General features: G+C 39.8%; 1 protein-coding gene across 2 annotated transcripts in view; it reads left to right on the top strand.

The window, feature by feature from the left end:
• Positions 1-21,094, top strand: part of ASAP2 (ArfGAP with SH3 domain, ankyrin repeat and PH domain 2) — a 171,764-nt gene extending 150,670 nt beyond the window's left edge. Inside the window, exons 21-28 of one of the 2 annotated variants that reach the window (XM_090032337.1) lie at positions 466-579; positions 6,032-6,287; positions 10,061-10,219; positions 11,492-11,660; positions 11,966-12,033; positions 13,439-13,545; positions 16,648-16,770; positions 18,421-21,094. In XM_090032337.1, coding sequence (XP_089888463.1) covers positions 466-579; positions 6,032-6,287; positions 10,061-10,219; positions 11,492-11,660; positions 11,966-12,033; positions 13,439-13,545; positions 16,648-16,770; positions 18,421-18,495 — 1,071 coding nt within the window. In that variant the 3' untranslated portion in view covers positions 18,496-21,094. The remainder of the gene's footprint in view (positions 1-465; positions 580-6,031; positions 6,288-10,060; positions 10,220-11,491; positions 11,661-11,965; positions 12,034-13,438; positions 13,546-16,647; positions 16,771-18,420) is intronic. The other variant, XM_090032346.1, reaches the window with a different exon arrangement.
• The last annotated feature ends 210 nt before the right edge of the window (positions 21,095-21,304 follow it).

Below are 21,304 nucleotides of genomic sequence, written 5' to 3'. Positions count from 1 at the left end.
CCCAAGTAACATTGTGGATCTGGGCTGTAGAGCTAGTGACCTAGGGGAAATGAATTGTTGCAGTCCCATACCACCTTAGCGAGGTGTCCATCATTTCAAATCTTCTAATGTGGTTAACTTCCTTTATTTAGCTATCAAAGCAGCCAGGTTAGTGACCGAAGGAAATGAGACCCAAATTATCTTTTCATTTGACTGGTTCCCTTTGTAATATAATTAAGGCGTACTGGTGGGTAGTGAAATGGCAATTTGCCTTTGGCTTGCTTGCTCTGTAACTAAACAGAAGACTTCACTACTGTTCAAGCCTATCTTCAGGAAATATAAATACCTGACATTTATATTGGGAGGCAAATAATCTTTGCACTTTAAAAAGACAGAATTTTTTTTCCATACCCTTGATGAAATGGTATTTTAACTATTCATAATTGCTGTTCGTGGCATTGTTGTTAAAAATATGTTTTTCTTTAGCTTACACAAGCATTATCTGGAAGGTTTAATTCTCATGTGCATGTAGAATATGAATGGCGGTTACTCCATGAAGATCTGGATGAAAGCGATGATGATGTGGATGAAAAATTACAGGTTTGTGTCTAATACTATATACAGGCATACCTCGGAGATATTGCGGGTTCAGTTCCAGACCACCGCAATAAAGTGAATATCGCAATAAAGCCAGTCACACGAAGTTTTTGGTTTCCCAGTGCATATAAAAGTTATGTTTACACTATACTGTAGTCTATTAAGTGTGCAATAGCATTATGTCTAAAAAAAAAAAATGTACATACCTTAATTAAAAAATACTTTATTGCTAAAAAATGCGAAGTGAGCAAATGCTGTTGGAAAAACGGCGCTGATAGACTTGCTTGACGCAGGGTTGCCACAAACCTTCAATTTGTAAAAAAACCGCAATATCTGCAAAGCGCAATAAAGCAAAGCGCAATAAAACGAGGTATGCCTGTAGTCACTTTTACTTTCTGGTAGGATGTAGAATACTGCAAAATTTAAAATGAATAATGAAATGAAATTGCATTTCCACCTTATTCCCTGAATTATAGTTTATTCCTCATTCTCTCCCTCCCTTACCCACCCCACTCTGGTTTTTGAGTTTACTTTCGGGAGCAGATGGTGTCTTAAAGGTGTGAATGAGGGCAACTGAACAATTTGTAGATTCTTCCTCTACCCAAATTTGTTATTTTAGTAATTGAATCATTGCCCCACCTAATTTGTTTCACTAGATCAAGAGTTTATATATCCAGGACACAAAGCAGAAGCCAATATAAAAGGCAAAAAAGGTGCCTCCACAAAATGCAAGCAATTAATCACAGAATCTTTATACTCTTTGTGAAGTCAGTAGCTTCGATTTTGCTATAACTTAAGTAGAGTTTTTACTTCAATGCAACAAATCCAGTGCATTAAATTTGCCAGGTTCATCCATCTTTGCAGGGTTGGGGGTTTTTGGTTCTGAATCCCCTCAGTAAAGGTAATATTGTATTTACTAGAAGCTTAGAAGATGGAATGAGTGACATTTTTAGGTGAGAAGTATCTTAATGACATAAGAAACTGAATCCTGCTTTCAGAAATGACTTAGCCAGTTAGGGTCAGATTTTTAAAGACATTTTTAAGCACCTACAGGTGGAGACAGACACTTCAAGGGGATTTTGAAGTTCCCAGTGATTGAACTCTCATTGGAACACCAAAAACCTGTTAGGTAGCTCATGAGGTAACTGTGAAACTTCCACTAGGTGTTAATCTATGTGCTTTAAGGAACTTTAAGACTTTGGAGCATTTAGGACTTAAAGCTCAGATCCTCCAAAGTATTTAGGCATCAAGCTCCCACTGTTTTCACTAAGAATATTCTGGAATAAATGTCCATTTCCTTCCCTGGAAGATCATGTCTATAAAGATACTGTCTGCGTAGGATTCTTATTCTTGGATTTTCACTCCCTTGGCACAAGAGACACGGAACTGCTTGTCACTTATTGATATTTTGACATTTGAAAGCAATAAAGTGCCATTAAGTGGGGTGTCATCCCTCTTCAGTGAATAAATGCTGCCTGCTGAATGTTTCCCTTGAGTTTCTGCTTGCATATCTTCAGGAATAAGAATTAACTAAGAACTGGGGATACCTAGGTTATTTGCTTCTGTTCTTTACCAGTTTTTGGTAAAGTTTCACAGCATGCCCTTGTCATTATGTATAATTTTTTTATCATAATACATACAATGACTTTTTCAGGAGTGTCAAGCATATAGCTCATGGAGCCCTGCGACTTAGCCCTTGGTGCTGTCCCTGGGTTTAAGCAGACACACACAGAGCATGGCGTGTGCCAAGTCAGCCCTATGGGCAGGGCCTGGAACAGGCATGGCACCTGGCTTGGCTGCTCCAGGACTTGTACTACATGAGCAGGCACATGTGGCGCAAATCCCAGAGCACCTGGAACAGGCGCCCCGTTCACCACAGTCCAGCAGGGAGCCATGTAGAGTGGATCCCAGAAGCGCCACATGCAGTGCCTTCCTAGGTTATATTGCACCACATGTGGTGCCTGCTCTGGGGATGTATATACTGCAGTGGCAACCCACGCTGGTAGCTCCAGGACTGTGCAACACATGGTGACTTCTCCAGCCAGTCTGAGAACTGTGCTGCATGCAGAGCCTGCAAGCACCACATGCAGCGCAGGTCCTTCCCAGAGCAGGCATTGCGTGTGGCACAATACAGCCAGGGCAGGCACTGCATGCACCATGGCGCCTGCTCTGGTTGGCCTGGGATCTCGCTACAGGCCTCAGCTGGACTGCACTACATGCAGCGCCTGTTCTGGCAGGTCTAGGATCCAAGCCACATGCATTTTGGGTTCCAACTGGCCAAACCTGTTACTGGATCTGGTGTGTTGGGGAGAAGGGAGGGGTCTGTGGGCTCAGCTGTCCTGCAGGGACAAGTAAGTTTGATACGCCTGGACTACATTGCTTTTCTTTGTACAAAGAGCATTGAGAGTGTCTAGTGAAAAGAACTGCGTAGGAATGGAGCAACATGGTAGTCATATTCATGTTGCTACATAGACTTATCTTTTTACTTAAGCAAACCTTGCTGCTAGCCTGGTACATTATGATTTATACCTGATGTATTCAGGCATTTCTGCCATAATCAATACCCTGGTTTTTTCTTGTTCCATTTATCCTTGTAGCTCTGGTGCCACTTGCCTTGGTACCGTGTTTTTTCAGTTCTGTCACCTCTTCTGTTTTTTGGCTGGACTTCAGCTCCACCTCTGAGGAAATCATTTGGTACTCAGCAGTGAGGTTAAAATAATAAAACTAGTATTTCACTGCCCACTATTAATAGGCTTATACTACTGGGACTTTTGAAAGAAGATTAAGGACTATTAATCACAGACTAATGTCTGTTAGTACATTGACTGTGCTGCTGAATATTGTTGTTGCGTTTAGGTTTGCCATGGGCCATGTCAGAATTCTGTTTACAAATGACAAGCTGTCAAATAGAGTTATCTGTAAAGAAGTCAAATAGTTTTTGTAATTACTGGTCATAAGGGTCGCTTCTCAAGTTTTGTTTTTTAAAGTTGAGACGTGTGTCAAAAGTGAATGTAAAATAATAGAAAGGAGAAGGTTTCAGACTAAGTGAAGGTGTGGTTTAGTATAATTGGCTTCCATTAATGACTTTTATATGTATTTTATAACCAGTCAGGGTGTTGTGCATTGATAGTTGTATTTGATTAATCCAGTCTAATCATAGGATATATTCTGAGGAAAATAGCTCGCTTGTTCTCTGTACTATTGGTATAAATGTGTATTTAGCATAAATACTAATGCTCTAAATGGCTCTTTTAACATTCACACCCACAGTTCACCAGCTGTGTGTTGATCTAACCTTATTTCTAAAGGCACATTTGTATTTTCTGAGCTATGGAATGTTACGAATACAATTTGGTCATGTGCTGTGCATACGAATCCTCAACTGTATTTATTATAATTATTAGAGCACAATAATTACAATGATTATCATTACAATGAGAAAAATAATGCTGAAGTTTATATAGCAAACAGATGACATTTTGCAAGACTCAGAGTAAACTAAATAGGGCACTTTTGCTTGTGTGCGTGGGCTGAGCAACATTGTCCCAGCTGTCCATCAGTCATGTCCCTGAACTGAACTGGTTTGTCCCTTAGCAAGCTAATGAGAGGCTTGGGCTCATACTTGCTATGGACTGTTGATAAAATTTTACCAACCCATTTTCAAAAGCATATTCGTTGTGTAGGAGCACATTTTTCATTGGGCTTATTAGGCTGATCAGTCCCACAGAGATTTTTTTAAATTCAGACCAGGATTCAGATTTAGACCAGGATTCTGTGTCAGAATCTGACCATGATGTTCCTGCATCATAGCAAATGCTTGAGCGCAATCATTTTTTGTTTGAAATGCAATCTAAATTTAAAACTCAGTGTATACAGTTGTTTTGTATTCCAACAAAGAAGAGAGAACAGCTTGAAATCTGCATCTGTTTTCAGGCAAAATGCTTATAAATGGAATTAAGCTTTTCAAAATAAAAATTCTGACCATCAAGACTTGGAGCTTTCTAGAAGTGGTTTAAACCTTTTTTACAAAATAAATCTAGTCCATATGATTGCCAAGGTAACCTCCCATATGTGAAATGAGTGTAAGCTAATGCAGTTCTTCCACGGAGGCCTAGTCCCTACTTACCTGTCTCCGGCAACAGACATCAGTAATCGCCACCCAGCTACCAGAACGTACATAGCTACAAGCCTCTACTAGGTCCCTTTCGCAGCAGCTGTGCTGTCACAGTGTGGCATGCACTCTCGGAAAAGGCCATGGCAACTGGCACAAGTGAGGGATTGTCTGTGTGCCCCTTGTGCTCGCTTGCAGACAGTGGCAGAAAGCTATCACTTCTGATACAGTATTCATAAGATGCCAAGAGTGAAAAGAGTTCAAAGTCTTGTAAATAGTGCTGCTTCTGCAAAGAAGTCTGATCAGTTGTGCAGTGCTGTTTGGTAAAAATTTGAGTAGTTGTAGGTGACCTTTATTTTAGTGGGCAAATTGAAAACAAAGGCTAGATCAGAAGCCTCTCAGTAGCCAGGAGACTGAGAATGATTACTGCTTTTCCTTCCTACTAGCCATTAAAGCCTGAGGAGCTTTTGGCTTAGCATTAATTTTACTGCATGGTGTCTCATATAAAAGATGGAACAAAGTTCAGTGAGACCAGCCTGGCAAGACTCTTAGTAGTTTGCAGTATGAGGCAGTGTCTTGGCATCTGGTTGCTGCCTCTGGTCAATTGAACAACTCCCCTTAAAGATCTGCCTCTATCTAGTAGCTTTAGCTTTCTGGCTGTTAGGTATTGGGCCTGGATGCTGGAATCAGATGGAGGAGAGCTACATTACTGACTCACTGTATGACTTTGGGTACATCTTATTCTCTCTGCACATTTGTTTTCACTCATTTTTTTTTTGTAGCCTTGTCTGTTTAGATTGTAATTACTTGTGGTAGGGACTCTCTTACTATGTGTTTGTATAGAGTCTAGCACAGTGGGATCCCAATTTCAGCTGGGGGCACCTTTGTATTACCATAATGCAAATAGTAAGCAGGTGGTGGTGATTATGATGAGAACAAAATGACACCATAAAAAATGCAGGAACATATGCTATGAGATGCAATAGAAGAGGTAAGGGGAACACCATTGGAGCAAAGTTGGTACCGAAAAACAAGAGATTAAGGAGAGAAGTATTAAACTGCTTTTTAAAAGCATTGCAGAGTAGAGTGAATTAAATGAGACAATTTTGTTAAAATTAAACACGGACGCAAAAATCAGTGCACAAGAGTTCTTTGTTCCTTTAAAACTGCAAGAGGGGAATGTGGCTTTCCTGGGTAGGTTGGTTGGGGTGGTGGTGACATAAGTGCAATATCTTTCAAGATGTAATAATTTTAAACTTCTAACTAGCATATGGTAGTTAGTCCTGCTAAATATATTTAAAGCAAGTAGCATAATATCAGCATGTAATCTTTTGTTGTTTTTAGCAACCCAGCCCTAATCGGAGAGAAGACAGGCCTGTCAGTTTCTATCAGCTGGGATCAAACCAACTTCAGCCTAATGTAGCATCTTTGGCACGAGATGCAGCAAATATTGCTAAGGATAAACAAAGAAGTTTTATGCCTAGTATATTACAGAATGAAACCTATGGAGCAATACTCAGTGGTAGTCCACCTCCCATTCAGCCTGCAGTACCTGTTACAACAAGCGCACCTCCCCTGCCTCCAAGGAATATTGGCAAAGGTACTAACACTGGAAAATATAGTATTTTAGAAGAAATGGGATCATAATATTTTTTTCTTACGTTTTGAAGATTTGTTTTACAGTTCCGTTGCACAGGTAGGTATTAGAGCTATTTTTGATGACTTTTATATTTGAGATGAATCGGCAGAACATATTCCAAGCTTGATTTTCATTGTACATGGTAGTGAAGGAAAAAAGTATTCTGCATTGTGCTTCTGCTATACAGAACTTCTATACATGCAGAACTATTCTGCTATACGTGTCTACAAACAATTGATGAAGCTCACAGGCACTTATAAGAAGTGAGTAACAGATTGGGTGATTTAAAACAAAAAGAGCCTTCTGCATATGTGCCATCTTTCATTACATTTTGCTTCATGAAGGTTTCCGACTCTCAGGTAATTTTAATCAGTTTTGAAATTCTTTAAGTATCTAGCTTGTGTAGTAATATTTCTTCTTTAAAATGCCTGGACAGAGGAAAAGCATGCTGCATAATGTGAAAGAAGTTTAACAGTGATAACCTTGCAGAGACTTTTCTGAGATGTGTCCTAGGAAGTGTTGAAATGAAAGTAAAATATAAACAGTATGACAGTTTGGGTAATTGGGTAGTTGAGGGAGTTGGTAACTGGTCAGAACTTAAAACTGTATCATTACTCATTATCAGGGATCCTGGCTTTCCCTGGTAAAAATTGCAAGGTCTCTGATAAAAAAAAAAAAAAAAAAAATTGCAAGTTCCCTGATAAAAAACCCCAAACCTGTGATTTAAAATGAAAGGCCTCTCACTTCTTCTTTCCCCAGTCCCTCCCTGGCCTTACTAGTGCCCCCTCCTCCCCCAGCCCCCTGCCCTCAGCAGGAAGTGGCAGTGGCTGCTGCAGTGAGCAGAGCCCAACTCCCCACTGCTGCATGCACTCCTGGGGGGCAGCAGGGACCTGTGCCCCCCAGATTTGTGCATGGGGTGGGGGCAGGCACAGGCTGCCTGCTGTGGGCTTGGGCTCCTGCGCTGCTGCCATCCACAGATGAGCCACTCATGGTCCCATCCTGCACCAAGGCCCTGCAGCTGTGCATTGTGGCCCCAAGCCCCATGCACTGTCTGGCTGAACAGCAGCTTCAGCCCCAGGCAGGCCCTGCCCTTCCCAACTCCCTCCCTATGGGGGCCTCAACCCCTCCCCCCCCCAGCTATGGAAGCTGCTCTTCATGTGCATATATGTAAACGTGGTGCGCCCTGCCTGGCAAACCTCCTCCCGCTCCCTCCCACCCTCTTGCAGACTGGAACTCTGCCAGCCTGCAGAGAGCTGTTTGCAAAACTGCAAAATTCATGAGTTTGTCCTGTAAAATGAGAAATCCACGTTTGCCTCTGATAAAGGGTAAAATCTGCAGTTTCCTCCATTTTTCCATGGGAAAGAGAAAACCCGGATCCCTGTTTATTATTCCTTTTTCAGAAGGTCTGTGTAAAATTAATAGGCCTCAGCCCTGTTCATAGGGCTTGTAAGTAATACAGATACTTTTATTACAAGAACTACTATTACAGCCAAGGCTGGACTTCCCTCTTACTTTAAGATATAGATCATGGTGATGGGACAGCCTGGAGAAATTTTTCAGTGCCTGTCTTTATATGTTGCACTTGTTTGGTGAATAAGAATCTCTGTCTTTTATGCCTTCAGCAATCTAGCCTCTTTCCTGAATACCAATATATTTAAAACATATAAATGCAAGTAAATACTGTTACACATATCTAAGGCCTTTTATCCTACATAAGTTTGGACTTGGTGTGTTGGGATGTGTGTAGAAGACTTACCTGCCCTGTAACAGCTTGCCCTCTGTAGGGGAAACTGTCCTTTTCTTGGGATTTGACTTTATTAACAACTAGATAAACAATAAGATAAAGCATAAAGTACATAACTGACTGGATACGGGAATGGTTTCTGGCCCTTTTTGGAAGTGTAAGGGTGTTACCAAAGTTAGAGTACAAGACTTGGTATGGTATGGGTTTTCATCTGGTCTGGCAAGTTGTGCAGCTGTGATATGAGCTAGCTCAGAGTTGCATAATTTTGCATTTCTTAAAAAGGATGGTAAGATACTATAGGAATGGGAGCACCCAGATTGAAATACACTTCTACTAAACAGTGGACATGACTGGTAAATTAAAGTAACGATTTTGTTCTTGGACCAAATTTTGTTTCTGAGCACCTATAGCATTTTACCCATTGCCACTTACTTAAATGACCAACATAATTTTTTTTTCTTGCCCTCACCCCCGCCTGAAACTGTTAGGCAATAGTGCAATGCTGCTTATGCCAGGAAAACATTCCTCCTGGGTTAAAATCAAAATATATTAGCAGTTGGTTTCATTAGCCTCTTTTATTTTGCTCGCCTAGTTGAATGTGTTTTTGACTTATTACTGATCTTGTTTCTTATTAGCTGCTTTTATTATTATTATTGTTGTTGTTGTTATTATTAGACTTCTAATTTTAGAATGCTCTTCAAATCTTCTAATCCCTCTGTGCCTACACTCCATGAAAACTGATGCTTATACCTACTTCATATTTACTATATTTTTCATCTTTCTTTAATATGGTGATCACACATTCTTGAGTAGGCAAAAAGTATATGCCAATAGGCTGATTGTTTGTTCACAGAAACAGAACTTGCAATGTTTTGTAGTGACTTGGGGAGAAAGCTCTTGAGTCTTAGAATGTAGTAATTTAGTAAATTATGGTTTAGGAATCGCTGCTAAAATACAAAAGCAAGGCTATATATGTAGGTGCTGTAATTGTTGCTCCTACTTTGGGTGAAATTCAGAATTGCACTTTTATGGAAGGCCAAAATCAAAACTGATGTTACCCTTTTTAGTCAGTGATGTCCACGAACCGTCACATGAGCTGCAGTCTGTCCCTTGTAGTTTTTGGAGACTGATAGAGCTGTTAGTCAGGAGTTAGTGATGGTCATACAACTCAGTTTCTGATTTCCTGTGGAGAAATCCCTGTCCTTATTACTGCTAGCTAGCGTCAGATTCATAAGCTGTGAAACAGGTTTTAAAATCACCATATTTTGTAATGCTGATCTGAGACAAATGTTTACATAGCTAAATAGTAGGCAGGGTTCACATTACATTTTGACTCTTGGTGGTGTGGGGTCTACAAAAAAAAAAAAATTGGTCTGCCCATCTCGGTGCCCTAATAAATTAGAGACACCTTCCCCCCCACTCCCCCCGGTTATGATTTTCAAATCTTATGGCGGGGCTCAGCCCCTGCCAAGATCCCCTGTAATTCAAACCCTGATAGTAGGGATGCTTTAATCAGAAACTTCTGTTGCTTTCATTCAACTGTGATTTATCTTTTTATAGTCTTCCAAAAAGGTAGTGATTTCTGTCAGTTTATATACAGGCGACCCTTGCCATTTGTGGGGTATGTTCTTGTATCCCCTGCAAATGGCGAAATCTGCGAATGAGGCACTGTGTTCATGCCCCGAGTGGCTGGTGGGGGGCACGGGTCTGGCAGTGGCGGTGGGAGCGCAGCAGCAGCAGTGGGAGTGCTGCGGCAGGAGCCTGGCGGCAGCAAGCACAGAGCTCCAAAGGAGCTCCTGTAAGTGTATAAAGTGTGTTTAAAATGCGGGTTTGGCATTCGTGAATATTTGAAACTGTGAATGCCAATCCTGTGAATAGTGAGGGTTTCCTGTACTATACAGGGATGCCATTTTTAAAAAGGCAGGTGTGACACTTAACACTTCCTGTATCTATGCAGTAATAATAATAATAAAGAATTCTCTCCTTTTAGTTCAGCCTTCAGTTCTTGGCAGTGGTGTTCAGACAACTTCTTCTAACACAATGTGGAAGACTAATTCATTAGGAGTGGAAAGTATAAGCAGGCAGAGATCTTCCTCAGATCCACCAGCTATTCATCCCCCTGTGCCACCATTGCGTGTAACGTCTACAAGTATGTTCTCACTTTCCTCTGTTTTTCTCTCCTAATCATGGTTGGCCACCTTTTTCCTTTTTCACACCTCATGCTTCTGCTTTTGGTGATTTTTTAACTTTGGCCTATACTCACTCATCCAGCAATTTTTATTTCACTGTATGAATGGTCTTATCTAATATTCCAGAGGGGACTGGCTGGCATAGTGCAGTTTAACAGGAAACTCTTTCTGTTACAAGTTTTCTAAATAGTTGTAATTATTCATCTTGCCTTCCCTTTAATGAGATGTTTAAAAATAAAGTGTTCAAAATAATGTTGGTGCTGTACCTCTCAATGTGTCACCTCCACGTTATACTTAATTTTTCACTAGTTTCAGAAATATAGACAGCAATATGAAAAGTTGGGGGTGATATAGTATAACAGTTTGCCAGCCTCTGGCTGAATTTCCCCAATCGAATTCTAAAAGTCTTCTCTAAAATCATGCTATAATTAAATGACCTCAGAGGAGTTCCTCTTTCAAGTACTTCCCATGGAATATTGCTCACTTAACTGAATTTCCATAAAACACAAACTGTAAATCTTTGATTCAGCAGGGAAAATAAACATGTAGTAAGTTCATCCCCATCTAGCAAAGCACTTGCAAGATCAGTTATTACAACAGTAGGGCAGTTGATCTTAAATTTCACATGCAAAGTAACATCCTTTGGATCGACTAGAGATTAAGTATGGGCCTGACCAAAAGTAATTCAGAACTACATCTAGAGAAAAGGCTGGGATACTGAGTGTTTACCTCAAAGCAAGTGCTAGAGCAAGGGTTGGGACCTGTGCTGGCCCATCAAACAGTGACTTGTAACCTATGAAGCTGGGATGCCAGTGGCAACTTGGGAGGGGGCCTGGGAGGGGCAATTGGTGGCTCGGTCCAAGGACAATTTGGCAGGGGGAGGGGAGGGGTGGGAAATCAGTGGCATTTGGCCTCAAGGGAAGCAGGTTGCAAGTGACAGACCAAGCTGCATTAATTCAGCCCACTGCTCCTAAAGGTTGCAACCCCTGTGCTAGGGAGCTGCTTCTGGTCCTGACCTCTAGAGAAAGGTTCTTATTGTGCAAAGGAAGAGTCGCTGCCACTGGATGTTATAATATTTTTTATAAATTATGATTAGTAAAGTACTTCTCTGCTTGGAAATAAATCATGTAACAAATAAATGGTTGAGATTCTAAGAATAAAAGTTGAATAAGTAAGAATAAATAGTAAGAAAAGTTTAATTCTACCACCTTTCCACCTTGCTTTTTTAATAGATATGCTCTCCCCAGCACCACCACCTCCAGTTGCAAAGACAGCCAGTGTTATAGAAGCTTTAAATCAGCAGTCAAAGCAAGTGCAAGCTGTTCCACAAGCTAAGCCTATACCACCACCACTGCCTCCACAACCTCCCAATAGAATCTCTCAAAAAAAGCCTTCTTCTGGGTAAGTGATGCCATTTTAGTATTTAATTGATGAACCACTGAATTTCTGTGTCCTTTTACATTGTATTAATTCCTCAGATGGACTTACGATATAGATCTATTGATTTAGTCTCCTATTCACAAATAGCAAAACAGTAGTTTTTACAGCAACATGACTGTTGCTGTGTTTCTAAGAGCACAATAAAGGAAGACTAGGAGTCTTATTTAAACTTGGAAAATAGTTTTAACATACATTTGCTATCTTTAGAACTTTTAAAGTTCTGATTTATTTTCTATATAGATGAATGCTTAATTTCTTCTAAACAGGGCTGACAAGTCATCCCCCTTAACTAACAAAGGGCAGCCTAGAGGACCTGGAACTCTGCAACAGTCTGGTAAGTTCAGTTTGGAGGCATTTTATTTATTTTTTCTTAGTGTACTATGGATATAATTTCTACATTCAGTGCAACTGGACTAAACCAGAAGCAGGAATAAGTAACTGTCTTTAGTTTTATTAGTTTGTTTCTTGTAGGTGCCTCATGTCACTTTAGCTGTTTCAGTTAAGTCCCAGTCTGCATGCCCTGATTCTACCTGATCAGCCTTCTGGGCCAAGTTGAGGTTATTGGGGCTGTACAGGTGCCCACCTATGCAGAGGAACCTACAGAAAGAGGGCTTGTGCTCGGTTTCCTTCATTGTGTGTTGTCCGTATAAGAATGGTGGGGAGAGAAACATTGTGAAGAGATCATAAAACATCATTAGAAAAAACATGGCCTTGAAATCATGTAGCATCATTTCTGACTCATCCTTTAAACCTACTGAATTTCAGACTGATGTACCTCCAAACCATATTTTTCCTTCTGGGCAAGTAAGTTAATTGTAGTAATTTAATCTTAATAAGATACCCAGAGCAAGGTAAAGGCTTTCTGTGTGTGGTAATGCTGGAATTTCTCTTTCCATTACCTGTATAAATATTAAATGTATATATTTGTGCATTCATTGTCATGAAGACTCTTCTTCTGTACTTCCTCTTGACTGCAAAGCTAGGGGAATGTCCTCTGATTGCCTCATGTTCCTCACTCAAGGGGATTTTTCTGTATATTCTGTTGACACCAAGAATCCCACCCCTAGGCCTAGTAAAGGGGTACAGATCTGGATACAGCTTTGCAGGTAGTAAGATGAGCATATCACAATGTGTGATCCTTTTCTTTCAATGTAGGCAGGTTATAAAAAGATGGCACTCCAAAGTGAATGAAGAGAGGACGTGGAGAAGCGTTTAGTTCTGCTGATTATCTAATCTGTCTCTGGCTGGGTATTTCCCTCATTTCTATCACTGTACTGCTGAAGCTTTTAACTAACAGCCTTTAGGAGTATAGGGGTTGTTGTACATAGGGAAGGATGGACAGAAAATCAGTTCAGGAATTAGGGTAAAGCACCTATAATGGAAAACTTGAGGGGGACAAAGGGCAATTTTTTTTTTTTTTTATAGCAAGAATGGACTGTTTTTAAGAATATGATGGTTGCCATATATAAAAGGATCTCACACTGATGTGTTGACTTTACTACCTGCAAAGTCTTATCCAGATCTGTATCCCTTTGCTAGGCCTAGGGGTGGGATTCCTGGCCTCAACAGAGTAAATAGAAAAATTCCCCTGAGTGAGGAACATGAGGCTATCAGAGGACATTCCCCTTGTTTTGCAGTCAAGAGGAAGTATGAAGTGTCTGTATATAAAGACACATATCTATATCTATCTATATATACAAACATGTCCCACTTGAAATTGTTTTGCTTGCTTTGAACAGGAGAATCTACCTGTGTATCTGAAGCTCCTGTACCACAAACTGGTTCTGCAGCTAACACATTGACACAGATCCAACCACCAGCACCAATGCCAAGGAAATCACAAATAGTAAGTAGGAGACAGGTCTACGTCAGGTTAAAAAGTTGCATTGGACAGTGAATAATGGAAATCTTGCTATAACTTCTCATATATGTTGAAGTAAAAACAAGCTATAAAACTGAACTGTAATTAAGACTCAGCCATTGTTGTTTCATTAAATGTGCACATTTTGGAATAGGTATTTCTGAAATGTTGCCTTTTTCTGAATTTCCTGATTGGTTTATATCTGATTTAAAGTAAAAACAATTGCAGATATAGTGATAGGAATGTTTTGCCATTTATAAAATACCATGACTTGATTTATTTTGTTGATTCTGCCCAGCGAACTGCAGTATTACTGTCGTTGCACACATTCCATTTCATTTTGAAACCTCAGTAAAGTAGGTAATGAAAACGTGTCAAAAAGATTGGGAGTGTATTTATTTTTACTATGTGTAGTAATAACCTTCCATGCAGCTAAATTAAGTGGTATCATTCTGTAGTTCAGGAACATTGATGTTAACATGTATTGGTGTTAGTGCATGTGTTCACTCATATATGGGATGAGTATCTCTGAAGGTAAATAAATTGCAGTACAAAAGATGGTGAGCTTACAGCCTGAAGCATTAGGGTAGGGTTCCTTACTCTGGGAATGACCTGCTGAGAGAACCATTTCACATCTCTGCATCTCTTTTTCCTCGCATCTTTTTAGTCGTGCCTATTTAGACTGTAAGCTGTTCAGGACTGAGACTATTTCTAAATCTGTGTACAGGGCTCACACAAGGGACACAGGCTGTCCAGCAGGTGTCCTAAAAATGACTGTAATACAAGTAACTAATAGTGATAAGTAGAAAACACATGCAGTTTATAAAGAGCAAGCATGCAGATGTGCTCACTGATGGGTATTCATCTTTCCAATTCTGGCTGGCTTGCAGACCTACTGAAATTGGAATGACCTCTGGAACTTGTCACACTCCACTATTAGGAATACACCTTTTCTCTTTTTTAGACCTTTTTTTCCTAGTTAATTAAATAGATTGCTTGCTCATACTGTGTACATCTTTGAATATTTTGGAATCTATCTGGTGAATTTGAGGTGGGCAGCTGCCCTGATGGGTTTTATAGCTGCTCTCTGATTTTGCTGGATCAGAGTAACACTTCACCAGTTGTTTCCGGCTCAAGTGTGAAACTATTGAGCCATTAAGCTTCTTTTGTCGGGTTTAAATGGCTCCTAATGCCTGAGTTTTCTATGTAAACTATAACCTTTTTATCCCCCAGTTCTCTTTAAATATATATGAATATACTTCTCCAGGTAAGTACAGGGGAACAGTTTGCTTGCCACGTGGTTCAGTTTTAATTTTACACAACATGGATCCTGACTCCTGAACATCTGACTCCTGAAACAGCGCTTCAGTCAAGGGGAGTCTGGCTTTCTGGGAAACCAGCAGGGTAGTTTCTTCACAATCCAGGATGCAGAGAGGAAATAGAAGCCTGAGTGGTGGTGAAAGTGCTTTAGTTGTTGAGGTGCTTTAGGTAAGTCAGGCAAACTAAAGCACCTTATCTCTGAGGCTTTCGCTGACCTCTCAGCTAAGTGTAGCTTTAGCTAGATTGGTTCAGCTAAAGCACTTGGTTAAATCACCCATCCAGCCTTGCTCTCCAGCCTTCTGTTCCATATGTTCCCCTGCCAGAAGATTCTGGGGACCAGCCAGCAATAGGGAAAGCTTGGGCAAGTGGTCCAAGCCTGCGCAGAGTTCCTGTTGTACAGAGACGATCTCTGAAATGCATATGGCCAATAGCACCTTCTTTAGAGAAGAAAGCTTTTTATTACCCATTTATTCTATATGTGTTTTATGTGCTTGAAATTATACTGTAGGTACATGGCTCATGTCCCTGGGCCTTTTGGTCTTCTAGGACTAAAGGACTATTAAAATTCCACTACCTTTCAAAGAGCAGAACATATGTAATTGCTGCTCTTTGAAGGTAGTAATTAGGTGGTTGTTAGGTGCATCCCTGCACCTATTCAGCTTCCCCTTTGCACTGAAAGATGATTCAGCAGAGAGGGAACAGACTTCATTAGAATCATTATGCAGTGTTGCCCAGTAGCATGATCTAGAAATGGATTACAAAGGAGTGCTTCATCTGCTAGGAGGCAGCTAAACACTTTTGTCATTAAGACACAAGGAGATCTTTCAGTTTCTAGGGTCAGAAGGGACCTGAACAGATCATCAAGTCTGACCCCCTGCCTTGGGTAGAAACGAGTGCTGAGATCATAATACCCCAGCCAGATATCTATCCAACCTCCTCTTGAAGACCCCCAAGGTAGGGGGTCTTAAAGAAGGAAGGGAAGGAGCAGCCCCTTCTCTTCAGATAGTAGCCTCTGCCTTTCTTTTTCCTTCCCACCCAGTCCCAGGGCACCTGTCTAACATCTGCAAGTTGCTCAGTTCCAAGGCATTGAAGTGGCACTTAAAAGCAACACTGTCCTACAGATGTGGGGAGAGGAGCAGGAGAAATGCTCTAAGTAGTATTTCCATTATATGACTTGGGAACACTAGTTTTTTCTCCCCACCCTCAAGAGGTGACAGAGCATCTCATGGGCCATATTCCACAGACCTCAAAAGACTCTTAGTAGTGGGGAATTACTTTAGAGAGTCCCGTACTGGAAAGATGCAAAACAGGTCTAGTAGAGTAAGCAAGGACATGGTTAGTACTCTTCTTCTGGTACTGCCACTGACAGGATCACTGCATACTTTTGGACCAGTCACTGACCACTGGTCTTTGTTTGTACAGGAAACGCATGTATTTGTCTCTTGAAGACTGGGAAGGTTAGTTTTAATGTTTAGCCAGTGCTCTAAGTACAATTAATTAAGCTTTACTGAAATTAAGCTCAGTAATGGATAAATGTGTGCCACCTGCTGGTGAGATGGAGCACTCCTGGGGCTGCTCTGAGGAGCACTTGAAACCCAGACTTGGGTGGGAGCTTTTTGTGCAAGACAGGAGTCTGAATGGGTACCTGTGCAAAGGGTAACCGTTTTAGGCAGCTACTTCATTTTCTGTCTAAACTTGTCCCAGCCTGTTTTACTTGCCTTTCTTTTGTTGTATTATTTGCATGTATATATATATTTTTTCTTGCAGTCAAAAACTAAACCCAAGCGAGTAAAAGCAATTTACAACTGTGTAGCAGATAACCCAGATGAACTAACATTTTCAGAGGGAGACATTATTGTTGTTGATGGTGAGGAGGATCATGAGTGGTGGGTGAGTATTTTCCCTTTTGCATTTTCAAATGAAAGCCTGCCTATGTTTTCAAACACATTGTTGATGGGAACAGTGCGAGCCTAGTATACAGGTGATAGAATATATCATCTTTTATGGGTATAAACATCTGCAACCAACAGCCCAGAATCTCTCATTTAACATGCTTTACATTCCTGAGTCTTTTGGCTGACTGACTGCTTATTGCCTGTTATCTGAAACTGGTTTTATAGATTCTAGTAATGAAATAGCCAACAAATGATCATGAAGAACAAATCATTCACTTCCAGAATGGGGCTGAGAACAACAGTAAACAAAAGGTTATGTACTTCTCATTTCACCAGTGCTTCTGCACTGAAAAAAAAATTTCTCTAGCAGCAAATAAATGCAGAGTAGCCTGACTCTAGAGGACCTTGTACTTCCCACAAAATAAGATCAAACCTGAACTCAGCTAATTTTTTAGACTGTCAGATATTTTCTGATGACTTAGCTTCAGCTTGAGAACATGTGATACGAGGAGCTCATCTACAGGATGTGGGAAATCCTAGAATTCTGATATTGTTTCTGTTTTGAGAGTCGTACCAGAGACCATAGAAGATGGCTTTTTTTGGCCACTTTTGGTTCTTGGCTGGCCTAACATTACTGAGGCTAGGAGCTCACAACAGGAGGAGGCCTTTTCTGTTCCACCCCTGAGTTGCCATAAAATAATTCCATCCACTTATGGATTTGCACTCAAAGCTAGTGCTTCCATTTCCTATTGACTAGGAATCTTATCTGCTTGCTTTTCAAAATCTAATCAGTAAATACAGGGCCCTAGGAAAGGTGGTTACCTGTGAAAGCTTTTATTCTTGTTCATATTGGGTATCAAAGAAGAGTGCAAAACTACTATAACAAAACAGATTGTAACCTTTTTTTAGGATGCAGGCCAAATACCCATGTTTTTTTTCCTTACAACATTTGGATTTTAACTGGTGGGGAGAGGAAACTGTTTAACAGAGTCCTGGAGGAGCAGGGGGCTGAGACATTCCAAAATGCTCTAAAATTCCTGTGTGCTCCACTAGGGGCACCACATGAGGAGCTATGTTTTGGTTTTTCACCTGTTTGCTTTGTCCAGAGACTCCTGATAAGGGTTCACATACAACATGAGGTTTCTGGCACAAAAAGAAGTAGGTTCATTAACCTAAAACCCCCCCGATTGTGCAGAAGTGACAAGTTTTAAAATTCCTTTTGGAGCAGGAACTCTCCTTTGTGTGTTCAGTGCCTGGCACCAGTGTTCCCGCTAAGCTGCGTGGTATGCACAGCCATGCATGAGTGCACCTGCACAGCTTAGATGGAATGCTGCCTGGCACAACAGTGGCCTCATTCTCATTTGGGGACTTCACATGGTATTAAAAAATAATAATAACAGCTACAATTTAAATCTGTATCAGAGCAGTAAGTCATGCACAACCCTTGTATTACTTTTTTTTCCTGTTTACTGTATTAAAAGCTTGGCTCCATAACTGAGAGATATGGTGATCTATCCTAATACATGGGCAGTCCTCAGGAGCCTGATAGGCTTTGGCATTTGCTTTGATGTTAATATTATAATTCTCTTTTTGAGACTGTGCTGAATTTTTGTAACAGGAGAAAACCAAAATTATGTCTCTTCAGATTGGCCATATTGATGGGGATCCTAATCGTAAAGGAGCTTTCCCTGTTTCATTTGTGCACTTTATTGTTGACTAAACTGCTACTGACAAATGGAGAAACGTCTCATTTCCAGATGTTGTAGAAATCAACTTTGCTTTGTTTCATCTTCTCACCTGCAAACTCCTTGCCAGAATACTTTGGAGTCCTAGGTACTGTTGCTGACATGTCATTACAGCAGTTCTGACTTTGGAACTTAAAGTTTTTTTCTGTATAAATTTTTCCATTAATAGTTTACATTAAAAAATAGTTGCTCCTATTATCTTTTCCACAGTGAACTGAAATACATTAAAACAGTCAGAATACATGGAAATGTGTGAACACTTAACTATTACAAATATTTTTAGTTGAAGTTAATTTTTGACTTTTTTAACCTGGAAATACTATAGTTCAGTGTTGTATCCTCATCCTCACTGAAAAGCCTAAGATAAAAACAGGACAATGGATTCAGTTAGCTCTCTGTAATGTATGAAGTGTTAGAGCCTAAACCTGCACATTGCTGAGTACTTCTGAGTCTGGAGCATTCAGCGCCTGGCAGTATCAGGTTATCATAAAAGAAAAGGCATCTAGTGCTGAAAAAGTCATCCTGAACTCGGGTATCTTGGCCAGGTAAAAGCTAAGGAATCTTTCAGATCACCATAACAGGAGACGTGTTTCTTTCAGATTTGATGTAGATATTTGCTTAAAGTTATCTGAAATCTGTGTTAGATGTTGAACTTTCTAGTTATAATTTTGTGAGCTTGAGACCGGTTTCATTTTCTATGCTGCATGCGTTCGTAAGCAGTTTCGAAATGTCCTTTCCGTATGTTGCATCCATTTTCAATCATATTTGATGTGACTACTGCTGGTTAATTGAACCTATAGCAATATTACTGAGTTACTAAATTAACTCAAGGATATGAAAACTGCACTTCCTGAAATGTACTTAGCTAAGGATGATGGACTGCAGGAAAATTTCTTAAAATTGTATTATGGTGTTTAATTTTTGTACTTGAATTTTCTTAGTCACACAGGAACATGTTCACATACATGGAACATATTTGGTGGAACACTTAAATACCGTACTAAGGATATGTTATCTGACAGCTCACAAGTACACCATGTTACGTCCTATTTCATACAATGTTTTAGGTGTGCCACTACTACCTTGCAAACAAATATTAGTTTGCTAACTCACTCTGTATTTATATAATATAGCCACATATGGTAGCTACACTGTTGTTAACCTTGTTTGTTTACTGATTTGTGAAAAAGGCTAAGCCATTCCTAGTTCCCAGTTGATTGATGCAGTTCTACAAAACATTAGAAATCCAATGTCATTTTGATGTTTGTATATTGCAATATTGTACCAGTTTTTTTGCTTATGCTACAGGAAACAACTGATGGCATAGGATTAGAAAAATCAATGTCTAGGTCACATTGGCTTTGATCACGTTTTGTGACTATTGTATCTCTATATTTATCAAGAGAACTTTGAATTTCTGACAAATAGTGTATAAATCGGCCACTTTGTGTTTTAATAGGCTGAAAAACAGGCCAATGCATATGCTTATATTAAGAAAAATCAAATGGCATTAATGCTGGAACAGTCAGACCTACCCTTGCATCACCATCCTGACATGGTTCAGTGATAGAGAGCCTGGTATTGTATGGGTGCAGCCAGATACACATTTAATTTTCATTTCTTCTAGCAGCTGTTGTTGCAGTCTATATAAGGGAATAAACTGGAATGTTTCAGGATACTTGTGTTGCAAATTTTGAAACTAATTAGTCTGCATTTTCAAAGTTCCCAGTAAAAATGATAGAGTAATAGTTTAGCACTACCATTTTATTCACTTACTGATATGTTAAGTTTGAGACACTTTTGTATGTTTCTATACCAGATAGAGTCTAGAAAGTAAATGGGCATATTATTTTGCACAGTTCTCCTATGTACAGTATTTTTTAACACAGAATCTTATAGTATCTGTAATAGCCTGCAGTCTTTTATATGGTATCAAGGTTAAATATTGATGCAAAATTAACTTCAGTTGTGCTAAAAGGTATACATGTTCAGATGTCACAATACTAATTATGGTTATTAGTTTTCTGAAAAGTTACTGGGTTCTCATTTTGCGACTATTTGGTGGCACTGACTGTGCAGGAAACTAAACCCTCAACTGTCCAACGATGAATTTTTAAGAAAAAAATGCCCTTAGTTTCAATAATATGCTTTTGCAAGGTTTGCTCCTCTAGCAGAAAATACATTAATTTTGAAGACTGTAGAATATCTGATTCAAAATTTTAACCTGATTCAAAAAAACCCAAAATTTTAAGTCAAAGGTGACTTCAAGGGATCATGATCCAAAACAACCTGTGTCTAGGCAGACTATTAGGTTGCTGTGTTAACTGTTGAAAAAGGAGCAAATAACATTTAAAATGCAGCTTAGAATGCTACTTGAGATGTATAATATTCAATTCAGTTGTTTGATTATTTTGTTTAGTTGCAGAGCAACTGTATATATTGTATAACCTAAAATCAACTCTTATTTTCAATGTCCTGAATGCAGTGATTTATAATTAGAGCATGATTAATAAAAGAATTTACTCTTGTTAACCAGTTAAATGACTGGAAAAATAAAACTACTTTTAAAATCAGCTTAACTTTGGCCTTTTTCTTTGTACAGTTTGTGCCTCCGAAACAAATAAGCTGTTCAAAGTAGGAGACTAGATATGCGGCAGCTTCAACACTGTGGAGTATAGTCATGTGTATGTGCATCTTAGAGGAACCCTGAAGCTCTGGGATCTCTCAGCTGTAATAAGTCCCATAAGCATGTACTTTCACACCAGCTACTTTTGTTATGTAGTC

The sequence above is a fragment of the Crocodylus siamensis genome, chromosome 1, assembly GCF_052110815.1.
Source record: "Crocodylus siamensis isolate JL-2025a chromosome 1, ASM5211081v1, whole genome shotgun sequence".
Lineage (NCBI taxonomy): Eukaryota > Metazoa > Chordata > Crocodylia > Crocodylidae > Crocodylus > Crocodylus siamensis.
This window is presented reverse-complemented; position numbering and strand designations above follow the sequence as displayed.